Source organism: Pinus tabuliformis, chromosome 6 (genome assembly GCF_031772625.1).
Source record: "Pinus tabuliformis cultivar Carrire ecotype Pingquan chromosome 6, CPIR1, whole genome shotgun sequence".
Lineage (NCBI taxonomy): Eukaryota > Viridiplantae > Streptophyta > Pinopsida > Pinales > Pinaceae > Pinus > Pinus tabuliformis.
The window spans coordinates 990,824,788-990,839,241 of record NC_142292.1 but is presented as its reverse complement, the minus strand read 5'-3'; the positions used below and the strand labels follow the sequence as shown (position 1 = coordinate 990,839,241).

Sequence of the window (14,454 nt, the reverse complement as noted above, 5' to 3'; positions counted from 1 at the left end):
AGACTGGTACAGTGGATGAATATATTACAGCTTTTGAAGCCTTAGCCTTCCGCACTTGGGGTCTCTCAGATGCCTTCTACACGGAATGTTTTATCAGCGGTCTTAAAGAAGCCATCAAAGCTCAAGTCCTACTGCACCACCCTCCCACATGGACAGAGGCTTGCAAGGTAGCTCGTAACGTGGAGCGTGCATTAGCAGCCCAATACAGTCGCCCAAATTTCTCCGCTAAAGGTCGCCCCCCACAGGCTCGCAACACGACTCAAACACTTAAGGTCCAAAAGGTGTCACCTGCGGAAATGGCCGAAAGAAGAAAGCAAGGACTATGTTACTACTGTGATGAAAAATACTCCCCAGGTCATAAATGCAAGGAGCCCAAATTTTTTCAAATAGATGCCACTGACTACAGCTCAACAAAGGAAGATCCACCCCTTGAGGACCATGAGGCGCTAGAAGAAGACAACCAAAAGGACAATGTCCCTGACGAACCAGTTATTTCGCTGCATGCGTTGGCAGGGATTTCTTCCCCTCAAACTCTCAAAATCAGAGGTTTTATTAAACATCGCCCAGTAGTAGTCTTGATTGATAGTGGAAGTACACATAATTTCATCCATCAAAAAGTCGCAGAAGCAGTGCATTGTTTTGTACGCACAGTTTCTAACTTCCAAGTTCAAATTGCGGATGGAGGCACAATGAAATGTGAAGGCCGCTGTGAAAATGTCAAACTTCAAATGGGGGATTATCAGTTGAAAACCCACATGTTTGCCATACACATGGGGGGTTGCGACATTGTCCTCGGCGCTGAATGGCTCCGCACTCTTGGGCCAATCACAATGGATTTCCAGGAGTTATATATGAGTTTTAAGCAGAACAACTACACACATACCCTCCGTGGACTCCAGGCGAGAGCCCCCTCTATCATCAGCTCGCATAGGATGGAAAAATTGTTAAAAAGGGCAATCATGGAGTTGTAGCTCAATTTAATGCCATCCAGGCAGTCGAAACAAAGCCTCTGCCAATTCATCCTGAGATGCAACAGATTTTAAATAACCATCTGCCGGTCTTTGACAAGCCTCATGAGCTTCCACCCTCGCGAGGGGAACATGATCATAGCATCACCTTGGTTCCAGGGGCCCAACCCCCAAATTTGCGCCCATACAGATATCCGTTCACCCAAAAGAATGAAATAGAAAAAATCATCAAGGAACTTTTGGAAGCAGGTGTCATTCGTCCCAGCATTAGTCCTTATTCATCCCCAGTGGTCATGGTGCTCAAGAAAGATGGGGAGTGGCGGATGTGTCCCGACTTCAGGGCCCTCAATAAATTGACAGTCAAAGATAAATTTCCCATCCCGGTGGTTGATGATTTGTTGGATGAACTCAATGGGGCTCAATTCTTCACTAAGTTGGATCTTCGCTCAGGCTACCACCAAATTCGCATGAAGGAAGTCGACATCCCCAAGACTGCTTTCAGAACTCATGAAGGCCATTATGAATTCCTGGTCATGCCATTTGGTCTTTGTAATGCCCCCTCTACTTTTCAGAGCCTTATGAACCACATTCTCAAACCATATCTCAGGAAATTTGTCCTTGTCTTCTTCGATGACATCCTCATCTATAGTTGCACTTGGGCCGCACATCTTCAGCATGTAGATCTACTCTTGCAACTGCTTCGCAAGCATAAATTATTTGTCAAGATGTCCAAGTGTTCGTTTGGCATGGCAGAAGTAGAGTATTTGGGCCACATTGTGGGGCGTGAAAGTGTCAAGGTGGACCCCAAAAAGATCCAGGCAATGCAGGAATGGCCTCAACCTAAGACCTTGAAGAGCTTGAGAGGATTTTTGGGTCTCACAGGCTATTATCGTAAATTTGTCCGCAACTATGGTCGCATAGCGAAGCCCCTCACCCAACTCCTAAAGAAAAATTCATTCTTCTGGAATGAGGAAGCACAACAGGCCTTTACAGCTCTAAAAAATGCCATGTGTTCCACTCCAGTCTTAACACTCCCTGACTTCACCAAATCTTTTGTCATTGAATGTGATGCTTCGGGTACAGGTATTGGGGCGGTCTTAATGCAGGAAGGGCGACAGTTGGCCTTCACAAGCCAACAACTCAGTGGGAGGAATCTGGGCCAATCTACCTACGAGAAGGAAATGATGGCCATCTTACATGCAGTCAAGACCTGGCGACCTTACTTATTGGGGCGACGTTTCCAAATCCGCACAGATCATCACAGTCTTAAATATTTTTTGGAGCAACGCCTATCCTCCCCACAACAAAATAAATGGCTAGCCAAAATGTTGGGATATGATTATGAGATCATTTACAAGAAAGGGAAAGACAATAGTGTAGCAGATGCATTATCTCGCCAATTTGAGGAGGAAAGTACTCTGCTAGCAATTTCCCTCCCCATTCCAGAATGGATTTAAGAGGCTCGCAGGGAATGGTTTTCACACCCCGGGCTCTCCCAACTCATTTCTCAATTGCAGATAGATCCAAATTCCACCAAGGGCTACTCGTGGCAGGATGATATTCTTCGCTACAAGGACAGAGTCGTAATATCACCAACATCCACCCTCAAAAGTCGCATTTTTGCAAAATTGCACTCATCTCCCATTGCAGGACATTCGGGCTTTCAGAAGACGTATGCTCGCACCAGAAGATCATTTTTTTGGACAGGCATGAAAAAGGACATCCTTACTTTCGTAGCAGAATGTGATGTCTGTCAATGCCACAAAGGGGAAACCGTCAACACACCAGGCACATTACAACCATTGCCCATTCCAGCATCAATTTGGACGGAGGTTTCTATGGGTTTCATTACAGGTCTTCCAAAGTCAGGGAACAAGTCAGTCATCATGGTGGTTGTGGACCGACGGTCGAAGTATGCTCATTTCTGTGCCCTACCCCACCCGTTTACACCAACTTTGGTTGCTCAATCTTTCATGGATCAGATCTTCAAATTGCATGGCATGCCCACTTCTATTGTGTCCGACCGCAACCCGATCTTCACCAGTAATTTTTGGCAAGAACTCTTCAGAATACAAGGCACTCAACTCAAACTCAGTACTTCCTATCATCCGCAAACAGATGGTCAAACCGAAGCCGTCAACAAATGTCTAGAAACCTACCTTAGGTGTTTCACTTCAAAAAAGCAACACCTTTGGGTACAGTGGGTACCTCTGGCTGAATGGTGGTATAACACCAACTATCACGCCACCACCAAAATGACTCCCTATGAAGCAGTATATGGTCAACTCCTGCCTTCACCTACTTCGTATCTCAAGGGATGCTCAAAAGTACAAGCAGTGGATCAACTCCTACAACACTGCGCAACCATGCTCGCCCATCTTCGAGAGAATCTTCATCAAGCTCAGAACCGCATGAAGCAACAGGTAGACCAACATCGCTCAAAGCGCCAATTTCAAGAAGGGGATCAGGTCTTTTTACGGCTACAACCATATAAGCAAACATCACTCAAGGACAAGGGGTGTCAGAAACTCTCTCCCAAATTCTACGGACCATATCAAGTACTTCAGCGCATTGGAGAAGTGGCCTACAAGTTGGCGTTGACACCTACTGCAAAAATCCATCCAGTTTTCCATGTCTCATGCCTCAAGAAAGTGATTGGGAACAATTGTAGAATTCAGACCAGTCTACCTGAATTGGACAAAGAAGGGTCCATCTGGCTTCAACCCGAACAGGTCCTAGACACACGAGACAAGCAACTGCGCGGCCGCATGATTAAGGAAGTCCTCGTCAAATGGAAAGACACCTCTCCGGAAGATGCAACTTGGGAACCAGCCACTATTCTTCAACAGTTTCCGCAACTTCAGCCTTGAGGACAAGGCTCGTCTTAAGGGGGAGGGCATGTTAGGGTCCCACCCTAACCCCCTTATTTATGTAATGGGATCACGTCATAGTCAAGAGTCAATAAAGCCCATATTAATAATTGTAAGTGGTTAATCCGCAATTAATGACGGAACCACAGTTAGTTGCAAATGGGTCGTAGTATTAGATAGATGGTATTAATAAAACCCACGGTATTGGCCCGTGGTATTGCATGTATGAGTCATATATAAAGGATAGAGACTCCCTGCGAGGAGCATCGTGTCTTATTTTGTAGTCGAGCTCTGCTCTATTGGAGGTTGCCCCCTCGAAGAGGCAAGTGAACATTACTCTCTGAATAATAAAATCATTGCTATTCTGTGTTCTGGGTATCTTTTCTTCGCATATTCTGTATTTGGGTATCATTTTGCAGGTTAAGAGCATAACAATCACCAAGTTTCAAGCATTAAACATCACTTGTTTGTAATCAAATCTCCAATTTTTTATGCCCTAGCTTTACTAGCTATTTCACTATAAGGCTGATCTATTATTGGCATGTGTGTGTGGGCTAACAATTTGTGGTTGCACCAGTCATAAAGGTCTGATCTTTGGTTTTTAGCTAACATTTGGTGAGTGCAAGTATTGAGAAGTGATCTATTTCACATCATCAAGATTGGAATTGGTTATTAAGCCTTGGGGTTTGCTTCTCTTGCCCTCATCTTTCATTTGGATTGACTGCATAATTTATATCAGATCTGATATGTTGACATAGCAGTGGCATAATCATCATAATGCAAGCCTAAAAGAACCCACACATTAAGCTAATAACTCATATAAGGCATCAAGAATCACTTATAAGGATTTGATCTATCAATCTTGTTGTTTTACGCATGGCTGTCATGTAAATTTCAAGGTCTGATATAAGCATATTAAAGTCTGATATACAAGGCTGCAGCAGTAAGAAATCATTTTGCTAAAGCTTAACACTCATAAGAGCTTATATCTAAGTGCTCCTAAGCTAATAGTAAAGTGTTTGCTTGTATAAGAGTGGTTTATTCTCAAAGTAGTAATCTCATCATAAAAATCACTGTTAGCAATCTCTAAAGAAATAATCACTTTGCTGATTTCTGATTTCTGATTTCGTAGCGCTGTATTCTTATTTCGCAACGCTCTGTTTTGCATTGATTTCTGATTTCGTAGCGCTTAAATGATATATCTGACATTGGTATTAATTGGCTAAACATTGGAAATCTTGTCTTGGATAATCATTGTGGTGGATGTCATTGAGCTCATAGCATATCTTGTCATTTACTAAATCATTGAATATCATTGATGAGCATTGGATTATTGGAGTAATTCAAAGTGTGTTCCTTTGGAAGATCTTTTCACTTTATTTCAAATTGGGCATCATATCTTGTGGCATTGTGATTTTAAATTCCTCTTGTGCATCATAATCACTGTTGTGGAATCAAATAAATCTTGTTGAGGAACTCATTTTGATTAATAAATTCCATTAACTCATTCATTCATCATCTTGCATTTTGCATTCTAGCATTAGTTGTGCATTAATAAATTTACCTCCAAGCATAAGCTTGGTTGATAGAAAGATAGAACAACCCCTCTCTAGGCTTGCGACGCTTGACCCTTGCACTAATGACCTTGCAGTTCTTTTGTGGATATCCCTTGTAGGAACGGAGACACCTAGGTCGTTAGAACCTAATGGGAGGTATCGTTAATGAGGTCATTGCCTCCTTCTTGTGCACTTCTTTCTACAACCATCTTGCAAGACATGCTTCAAGATAGCTAAATTGAGGGTTATCATCTAGAATAGACATTCTAACTAAACTTATCCAAGATCTTGCATCTAACTTAGTTTAGGGTGTTGCATCTCATATAGGATAGTTTCTCAACCTAGCAGCGACTGTTCATCTAGTAACTTGGACTTTAATTCATATTGTGCAAGTAATTTGACTCCTAAGGCACTAGTCTTTAATTAATAAATTCCATAAATTTAATCAATTGGTGCTTAAATAATTAAACTTGCCAATTAACTTTGAACAAGTTCCTAGGTCATTCAATTGTGTCTCCCAAACTCATCATCTCATCCATAGGGACTACCCCCCTTAACTTGCTATAGAGAGACAACTTAAATTGAGAGGGTCGGGATCAGAGTGACAACCCCTACCCTGAGCGTTGTCGCATTCACATATACAATTTGAGCGACAACAGGATCAAAGTGTGGGTAAAAGAGCAGCCTTGTCAAGATCCAAGATCCTTAAGAGGAATCCACAATCATCTAAGGAAGTTTGCCCTAGAATTAATCAAGCTTCCTATTTTCTCCTTGAAGAAGAGAAAGGGGCATCATTCACACATTGAAAAACAAACTGAAGTCATGTAGCCAGCATTGGATGGCAACTTCAAGGCATCAGCCCAACAAGTAGAGATTTTATATAGTAGCAGTAAAAGCACAAACTCCATTCTTTGTTGGCCAGGCACTCACAGAGAATTTATCCAACATACAACAGTGACTGGGCACAGGAAATCATGGGTAAATGAAACAGATATAAAATATAATTTTTTGAACTAATTAAGTCTTATAATGTTAAGTGGAGGCAAACTCGTAAACTTTTATAACATTCCCAGTGAGTGAGAATAGTGTCATGGAAAAGTACAAATGTGCAATGACTATACAAGCTCTAATGTTCTAGAAACTTCTTTAAATAATGGAAATACATAAGTGTTTTACAACCAGCAACAGCACTATTGAAAAGAGACTAAACACTATTACCACCAAAATGGGTAACACCATAGAAGAAAAAAATTCTCCTACATTTGACAGCCAACCAGCCAGCAGTCCCTGACATTCACTTCCTTATATAAGCAATCAGGTGCTTATACTTGTTGTTTTGGGCATTTAGTATGGATAAAGGGGTGATTTGGAAGATTAATCGATCTTGACTGTAAATTTGTTCTCTAACCTTACCAAGGGGGTTAATCCTTAGCCCTAGTCCAGTGGGAACTCCTTTGAGGCCTTAAGGTTATAGGAGGGGCACTACTTGGAAAACCTGGATTGAAATAGCGTGTTCATTCCCCCTTACACCATATTTAACACTTTTCATGTGACAATATAAACCCCTTATATACCACTCCATTCTTCTGGTCTAACTTGTCATTGGTTCATTGGGATTTGGCACTCTATAATCCACATCCTTGAGTAAAGCCAGGAAACATTGCCCTGGGGGTTGATGCAGCTAAAAGAATGAAAAAGCATAATATGGCCACAATGAAAGAATAAGAAAATCAAAATGCAAAAGATCGTCAGGACATTAACTAGCGCGTGGGCAAGCCACAAAAGCCTAGCATGAGCTCTACCCTCCTCATTAGCCATCACCCAATTCCTTAGCACTTGATGCTATTTTTCATCAAAAGGAACCCTTGCATGTCCCGACCTTGATGAGCGATAAATTGTTTCATCTTAATGAGGTAAAATTGAATGCTACATCACAAAGAGCAAGCTCTGACCCTGTTGAAAATAGTAGCAAGAAAGGTCCTTCTTTCACTTGTGCCTTAGTCAAAGAGACCAGAAGCAATTCTCCTTAGCATGCAAGAGTTCCTAAAAGTAAGGACAAGTTCCTAAAAATCAGCGTGAACTCCTATAAATTAGGATAGTTCATGAAGCAGTTAAACTAATGCGCAAAAGTGGAAGGCTCAATTTGTTGTCTTCTAGTGCAAGTTATTTTTGCGAAAGGAAAAGCGAGTGAGCTTCAGTGTCTATTTGAGGAAAGACGAGTTAGATGAGTACGTTAGACTCAGTTAACAAATCAATCGCCAGTTTGACTTTCCAAAAATACAACTTGCCAAATTTAGCACATTCGAATTGCTTATAAGGAGATCGAAAAGCACAATTGTATTCATTGTTTTGTGAGTATGATTTGGTGAGACAAAGCAATAGAGAGCACAGATTTGTGTGTGTGTGAGCTTGTGAGAGGAAGAGTGTGCAAGAGTACCTTGTGCACAGATTGGTAGAGGCTATTTTCCCCTAGGAATTGCACTAGGAATTGGAGGTAATTCCTAGTTAATAGGAGCAACCTATGCACATAGATTGAGGAGGAATGCACTAGGAAATAGGGCTCCAGGAGTGTGCAAAGGATAAGGGAAGCAGATCAAGGGTCTTCCAGGTGTTTCAAGCTTAGGACGAGCAGAGAAAACCATATTGGTTTCCAGTGAAACAAAGTTGTATTGTAAGAGATCTATTGCTCATTTTTCTATCAATAAAATTCTAAAACAAGGAAAGGATTTTCCCAGTTGGGTTCCCTCGAAATTTTTGTTTTTTGATATTGTGTGGCTATGTTTATTTATGTTCCTATTTTGCTGCAAATTGGTAGGGAAATTTTGTGTCTTGGTGCAACAATTAGTTTCAGATTTGTTCATTCAGACAGAGCAGAATTTTCGTGCAATTTCTACATGGTAGCAAAACGTGGAACAGAATTAACATCAGCACAAGAGCAAGCATCTTAAGGATAAGACATTTCTGAGTTGACCGCAAACCATTGAGTTGACCGCATCACTGGCTAGAAGGTGAGAAGGGATTGGTTGTGTCCTTCTTGTGACTATTTGGAAGGTTGAGTTTTGTAAGAAGCAGGCCAAGTGGAAGAATAGCAGATCTGGGCTCTTTTCGTGCATGGTTTTGGGGGCTATTTGTTGGAAAATATGGTAGCCATGGTGAGCATTTTCTTTATAACGAAATTGAAAATTTAAAATATATTAACATGTCTTAGTTGGCTCCACTAAATGTTAGGTCGGTTGGGCCCCTAAGAGGCACCCATTCGACCCCCACTTGAAAGCTATATAAAGGAGATCATTTCTCCTCATTTGGACACATCATTTTTTTGTCTCATGCATCTTTGATCCAAAGAAATTACAGGAGGGCCGAAATTTTAGGAGGAGACCGATATTCTAGGGAGGGTCGACATTTCAGGAATTTGATTTTTGACATGGCACTTGATCACGATCTTGGTTATTGGTTTGGTTATTATTTTTGCTATGGTTATTTATGATGTTATAATGAATCTGGAACCCTCTCTCTCACACAAGGAAATATTTATGGCTTTCCCCTAATGGGTTTTGCCCTAGCCTCGGGCCTAAATTTTTTGTCTCTTATCTCTTTGTTTCATGGTTACTTTACTGCGCTTTCATGTTTATTAGTTGATGTTTTTCTTCTGTATAACTACCTAAATAATATTGAATTTAATGCTATGTGAAACTAATGTTTAATTGATGATTGAAGTAGTTATCAGGTGAAAAAAAACCTAATTCTAGCTTTGCCCTAGAAAATCGACATGATATTAGAGCAGGGGAAGATCAAGATCCGTCTAGGTTGAAGAGTAGGGTGAAAAGAAGAATGAATTTATGGCAAGTCAGCAATGGCACTTGAAATCAAAAGTCCGATCTTGTAATGACTATTGTGATTGAGAACCGAACACCTTTTGAGGTATGTAGTACCATTTGTTTTTGCAAGCCTCTCTATGGAATTTGAGCCTACTTTCTGAAGTATTACTTCTCTATGTGAGCTCTATGTCATATGACATCCCTTAAATGGTATGTGAATTATATATCTTTGGGCATCATATATTTTGAGGTTGAGAAGAATCCAAAAATCTCTGACCAAGCTTCCTCGGAAGATGTAATTCTATCTTTGTCCCTGTTGAAAGGACATAGTTTGAGCTTTTCTGAAATTGTGTAGGTTTGAAGAGCGTTTTATGTCTGCTATGCGAAGTCCTGAGGAAAAATCAATAATTAAAATTTGAAGACTGGACCTCTGAGGATAACGGCCTTGTAGATCCGCAGAAGCTTTTTGTGGCATGAATTCTTTCCAATGACAAGATCTCCTTGTAGTTGTGTGAGTTGTGACATTCATGAAATGACACCTTTTTCTATGATTAATCTGAGACTGTTGCACTAAAAATGAGGCAAGAATCTCTGTGAAGTTGAAATGACTATACAAAAATCATGTAAATCATTGTGTTAATTTTTGGATAACAATGGTATGTTTATGCTTAGAGCAATTTTACTTCAAATTCTTTATTAGCCCAATATCAATATCCAGTTTAGCAATCACATCATCATGATAGTAAAATGCAGATAGAACATAAACAATAATAGTAGAAAAGACAAGACAAGAGGACACAAGATATGGCACCAGCCAGGGATCGATTCTTCTTATAATTCTTCAGAAGTTCAGCAGAGAGGGAGAGAGTACAATATACAATATTCACATGCCCAATCACAGTGAAATCTGATCAGTCAAACAGCAGAAACAGAACCCTAACCACAAAGTCAACGCTGGTCAACAGGGCAACTCGGCCTGCAACAGCACGTCAAATCAGCCCAAAAACAGTCCGAAAATATCCAGTCAAACCTGGTCAACGAGAGTCAATGCAGCAGCAAGCCCTAGCACAGTCAACGCTGGTCAAACAGAGGTCAAACAGCCTCAGATTTTGAGCCCAGAACTGCGGCCTGCCCAAACAGAGATACCCCACACAAAGCCGCAGTCAACGCTGGTCAAAACAGCTTCCTGCAACTTTTGGTCAATGCTGGTCAATGCAGGGACAGCAAAAGACCAGTCCCTTTTTCGCACGTGTGGAGAGAGAGAAGCCTCAGAAGATCCGTACCCAAACAATGAAGGAGAGATGTGAGAGTGAGTAAAGTGCCAAAATGAGGAGGCCTCTTGAATTTATATGCAACGTTGAGATGCAAAATAGATCACTGGCTGACCTTGACAATTTGTCCATAATCAAAATAAATTCATAATTCCATTTGTACATGTCAGAATGGGATGATCTTTAAATCAATCCTACACCTCTCGGAGAGAGGAATCCAATAAAAATATCAGCTGCCTCATATGAGCTTTCCAAGGTGAAGTTTGGTCCTAGTTGCCAAATTTAACATTATGGAATGATGCTAAATCCTTGATCTCTATTAATGCGAGAAGCCTTAATCTCTATTGATAAGAAGAAGAGAAGTCGAATCTTTGTATAGATGCAAGAAGACTGTTCTCTGTTGATATGAAGAAATCCAACATTTGTGATACGAAAAGACTAACCTCTGTTAGTGACCTTAATCTCCATGATGAAATAAAATCAGTTATGCGAAGAAACCGAAATCCCTAATCTTTGTAATGCAAAGTCAGACCTTAATCTCTTTGACAAGGATGTTATGTGATACGAGTATGCCTAATCTCTATGATGCAAAGAAGTTGTGAATGCAGAAAAAAGCTTGTAAGTATAATCTTTGTCCTAAAGTGAAGAAGCCTGTGACTTTATTCTATGTATTGATGCAAGATTGAGGAAGTGACCCTGTTGATGAATGACATGGCAGTGATGATGTTACATGAAGACAGTTACCTTGATGGTTGTGACCTCGATGGCAGAGACCTTGATAACAGTGATCTCGAAGCTCAATTCAAGTTTAAAGGCAATAAAGAAAAACTTGGAGCTCTATGAAAAGAATCCTTTGAAGCCTCAAGCAAGTAAATTTAAGTACCTCGTCAAATATATTGCCCATGTCACCTTGCCAAGTCTAAGACCTATTAAGGAATTGATGACATATAGATATGATGTTGGTTAATATGCATCTGAGCTGACCTTTCTGAGATAAAATTTACTTTGCTAAAGGTACTGATAATTCTAAAAGTTTTGATTTGGTCCTGATACTTTACTGAAGGTTCTGATAAGGTCCTACTGAATTATCTGAAGCATGAATATTTATGCAGATATTAAACTTAAAATAAACTTAAAATAAAAATTGGGCCCATACAACATTGAAGATGATAAGACAGATCTTAAGTACATCCAACCACTGAATTAATGCAGCAAACTGGGTATATTGTTACTCAAGATTGAGTGATCAACTTGCACACCTTTCTAAACAAGCAGAAGTTGTGAAGAAAGGTGTCATACTTGAGTTCAGAAAAGATGTGGTCCTTTGCATCAGCTCTCGATGTCATACTTAAGTTCAGAAAAGAAAGCCTCCTTTGCATCAGCTCTCTATGAAACCTATCTAGCTAGCATGTTGCCAATAGCTAGTTCAAATTACTCAATCACATTGAGTATTTAATGTAATTTCAAATTCCATCTGAAAAAAAAATTCTGACCTTTGGAAAATAAAGTTACATGTAAACCAGAGAATGCTTTTACTTTTGAGAAACAGATACTCATTATGCAATATATCCAAAACCTTTAATGAAACAACAAACTGTAATGTACTGTAATCAATCAGACAAAAGGAAAAAATAGATCCTGCCTTCAGAATCTCAATTCGACCAAGAAGCCCAGGCTTAGGAATATAAATTTTTCTATCAAACCGTCCAGGTCGCACTAAAGCTGGATCCAGAATGTCTGCCCTGTTGGTGGCAGCAATGGTTATCACTTTGCCTTTCCCTTCAAATCCATCCAAGCATGTAAGGAGCTACAACCACACCAGGAATGATTTTAATATCTCAATATCAAGAACATATATGTAAATCAAGCAGCAAACCTCAGTAAAAGTACAGATTTTAAAACCTGATTGAGAGTGGCATCACGTTCTTGTCCTCCAGAACCTTTAATAAGACCACGCTTTCGCCCAACAGCATCCAGCTCATCAATGAAAACAACAGCAGGTGCCTAGAATGAGCATACAGGTCAATTCAAACTTAACAACGCAAGATAAAATATTTCTAGGAATTCTATGTTAGCTGAAACAAATAAATTATGATGAATATCATATGCCACAAATGGCTTGTCTTCTACTTGAGCAAAAGACAAATATAAATACTCTATCAAATATGTAAGCTAAATCAGAAAATCAAAACAGCCTTGAACAAGGCAGTCAAGAGTATTCTACTCAAAGACAAATGACATCTGTCTCCCAAAATGGATTTCTGATATAAACATCCAAACCATAGTTATGAAAATCACGAAAACATGGCACAGTGGCAATTTTTACCCTTGGATGACCTTATCGCCAATAAAAATCAGCAATTTTTACCAAGCAGAAAAATCACAATAATATCGTAAAAATTGCAATAAGAACACAACATGATCAAAAAAATCACCAGCCACGCAGAGAGACACACTGTAGTTTTTTGGGGGGATTTTTGACTCATTTGCAAACAGAAAGAAGGGTTTGGAAAGCAAAGGAGGAAAAGATCGGTTTTCTTCTGCTTCTAGAGGACATCAAAGTCCAATCCCTGTTGATGTTTGTAGCTCGGGGAGGTACTTCTGCACAGGCCTTGTGTCTAGGTGGCAGAAGTTGCCCAGTCTCCTTAGAACACTTGCTCAAGTGTAAGCAAGATTGCTAATGTAACTTAGCCGAAGTCTAACTTAGGAAAAAGGACATATTATTATGTTGGCTTATTGAGCTAAAAGAAACATAGAAAAAGTAAATAATTTACTTTAGTGAGCAAGTGTGCTAGGTTCGAGGCAGTGCAGAGAGCCTGGAGATCTACATCTACAAAAATGATCCAGCATCGATCCGGGGCAGATCTGCTGGATCAGATCCAAGTTTATTTGTGTTCTATATTTTCTTAGTCCAACCATTATCCTGGGACAGAGCCCACGTAAGTTTGGATCATCAATGAAAAACTTTATTGGGCATAATTTGTATGTCGTTTTATGAGATTGGTTACTTATTTTTGCTTCCGCTAACTGAGTTAAGAACCTATCGATGTAAGTTATTCAGTAGATCTCACTTCTGCTAGGTAAATAATTTAACAATGTAGATTTAATGAAATTTAGCATGGTATAAATCTGTGATCTCTTAAAACCAATATCAAAATTACAGGGGCCAGATTCAACCTTGATCGTACAAGGTGGAAAATTTTTAAGGAGGTAACGAAAATCGGATGTGTGAATTGTACAACAACCCAGGCAAAAAATAATTAAATAAAAAATAAAAAAGAACAACAGGTAGCTGATAGGGTGGCCAACAAGACTAATGGCCAACCCACCTGACACAGACTGTGAGGGGAGCCGAGCCAAAGGCTAGCGGCTATAGTGGAGAGTTGGCATGTCACCAACTAGACGTCGATAGACTGCGAGCAGGGGTTAGCAAGCAAGGTCGTCGCAAGGGCAGTCGACAAGACATTGTGGAGACAAGAAAAAAAGGTAAGTTGTCGAAGGTTTAGCTGCACATAGAAGGTCGAGGAGCAGTTGTATGAGCCAAATCAACCAAGTTAGGTGAACAGCCACCAGTACAAAGAAAACACTCATTAGTTGGCCGCTGGTGTCAGTGCCACGGGGCTGAGTTGTGCCGCACGTGGATTCAAGCCACAAATGCAACGTATCATCAAGGCATGTGGAAGAGAAGACACTAAGTCAAAGATTAAACCGTTGGAGGTGATGTGAGGAGCAAGTGGTGGCTGAGTGGAAGTTCTGCAGACCGTATCCAGTAGCTGCGAGGTGGGAAAAGTGCAGACCAGTAATCGTCAACGCACACAAATTGGGCCGCTGACAGAGGCCACAAGCACACATGGGGTTGACGGGTTGGAGCAGAGAACAACGTTTAGCAGTGCAGACAAAGAAGCAGACCAGTGCAGCTCACAGCAATGACAGTGAGATTAGGTGGTTGTAGGGCCATCGAAATAAAAAAA

The 14,454-nt window shown here is 40.4% G+C and overlaps 1 protein-coding gene across 3 annotated transcripts in view; it reads right to left on the bottom strand.

Annotated features, from left to right (window-relative positions):
* Positions 1-14,454, bottom strand: part of EMB2083 (AAA-type ATPase family protein) — a 377,023-nt gene that overhangs the window by 290,863 nt on the left and 71,706 nt on the right. For all 3 annotated transcript variants that reach the window (XM_089424030.1, XM_089424037.1, XM_089424043.1), the window contains exons 3-4: positions 12,386-12,487; positions 12,126-12,290 (exon numbers count right to left, since the gene is read on the bottom strand). In XM_089424030.1, coding sequence (XP_089280156.1) covers positions 12,126-12,290; positions 12,386-12,487 — 267 coding nt within the window. The remainder of the gene's footprint in view (positions 1-12,125; positions 12,291-12,385; positions 12,488-14,454) is intronic.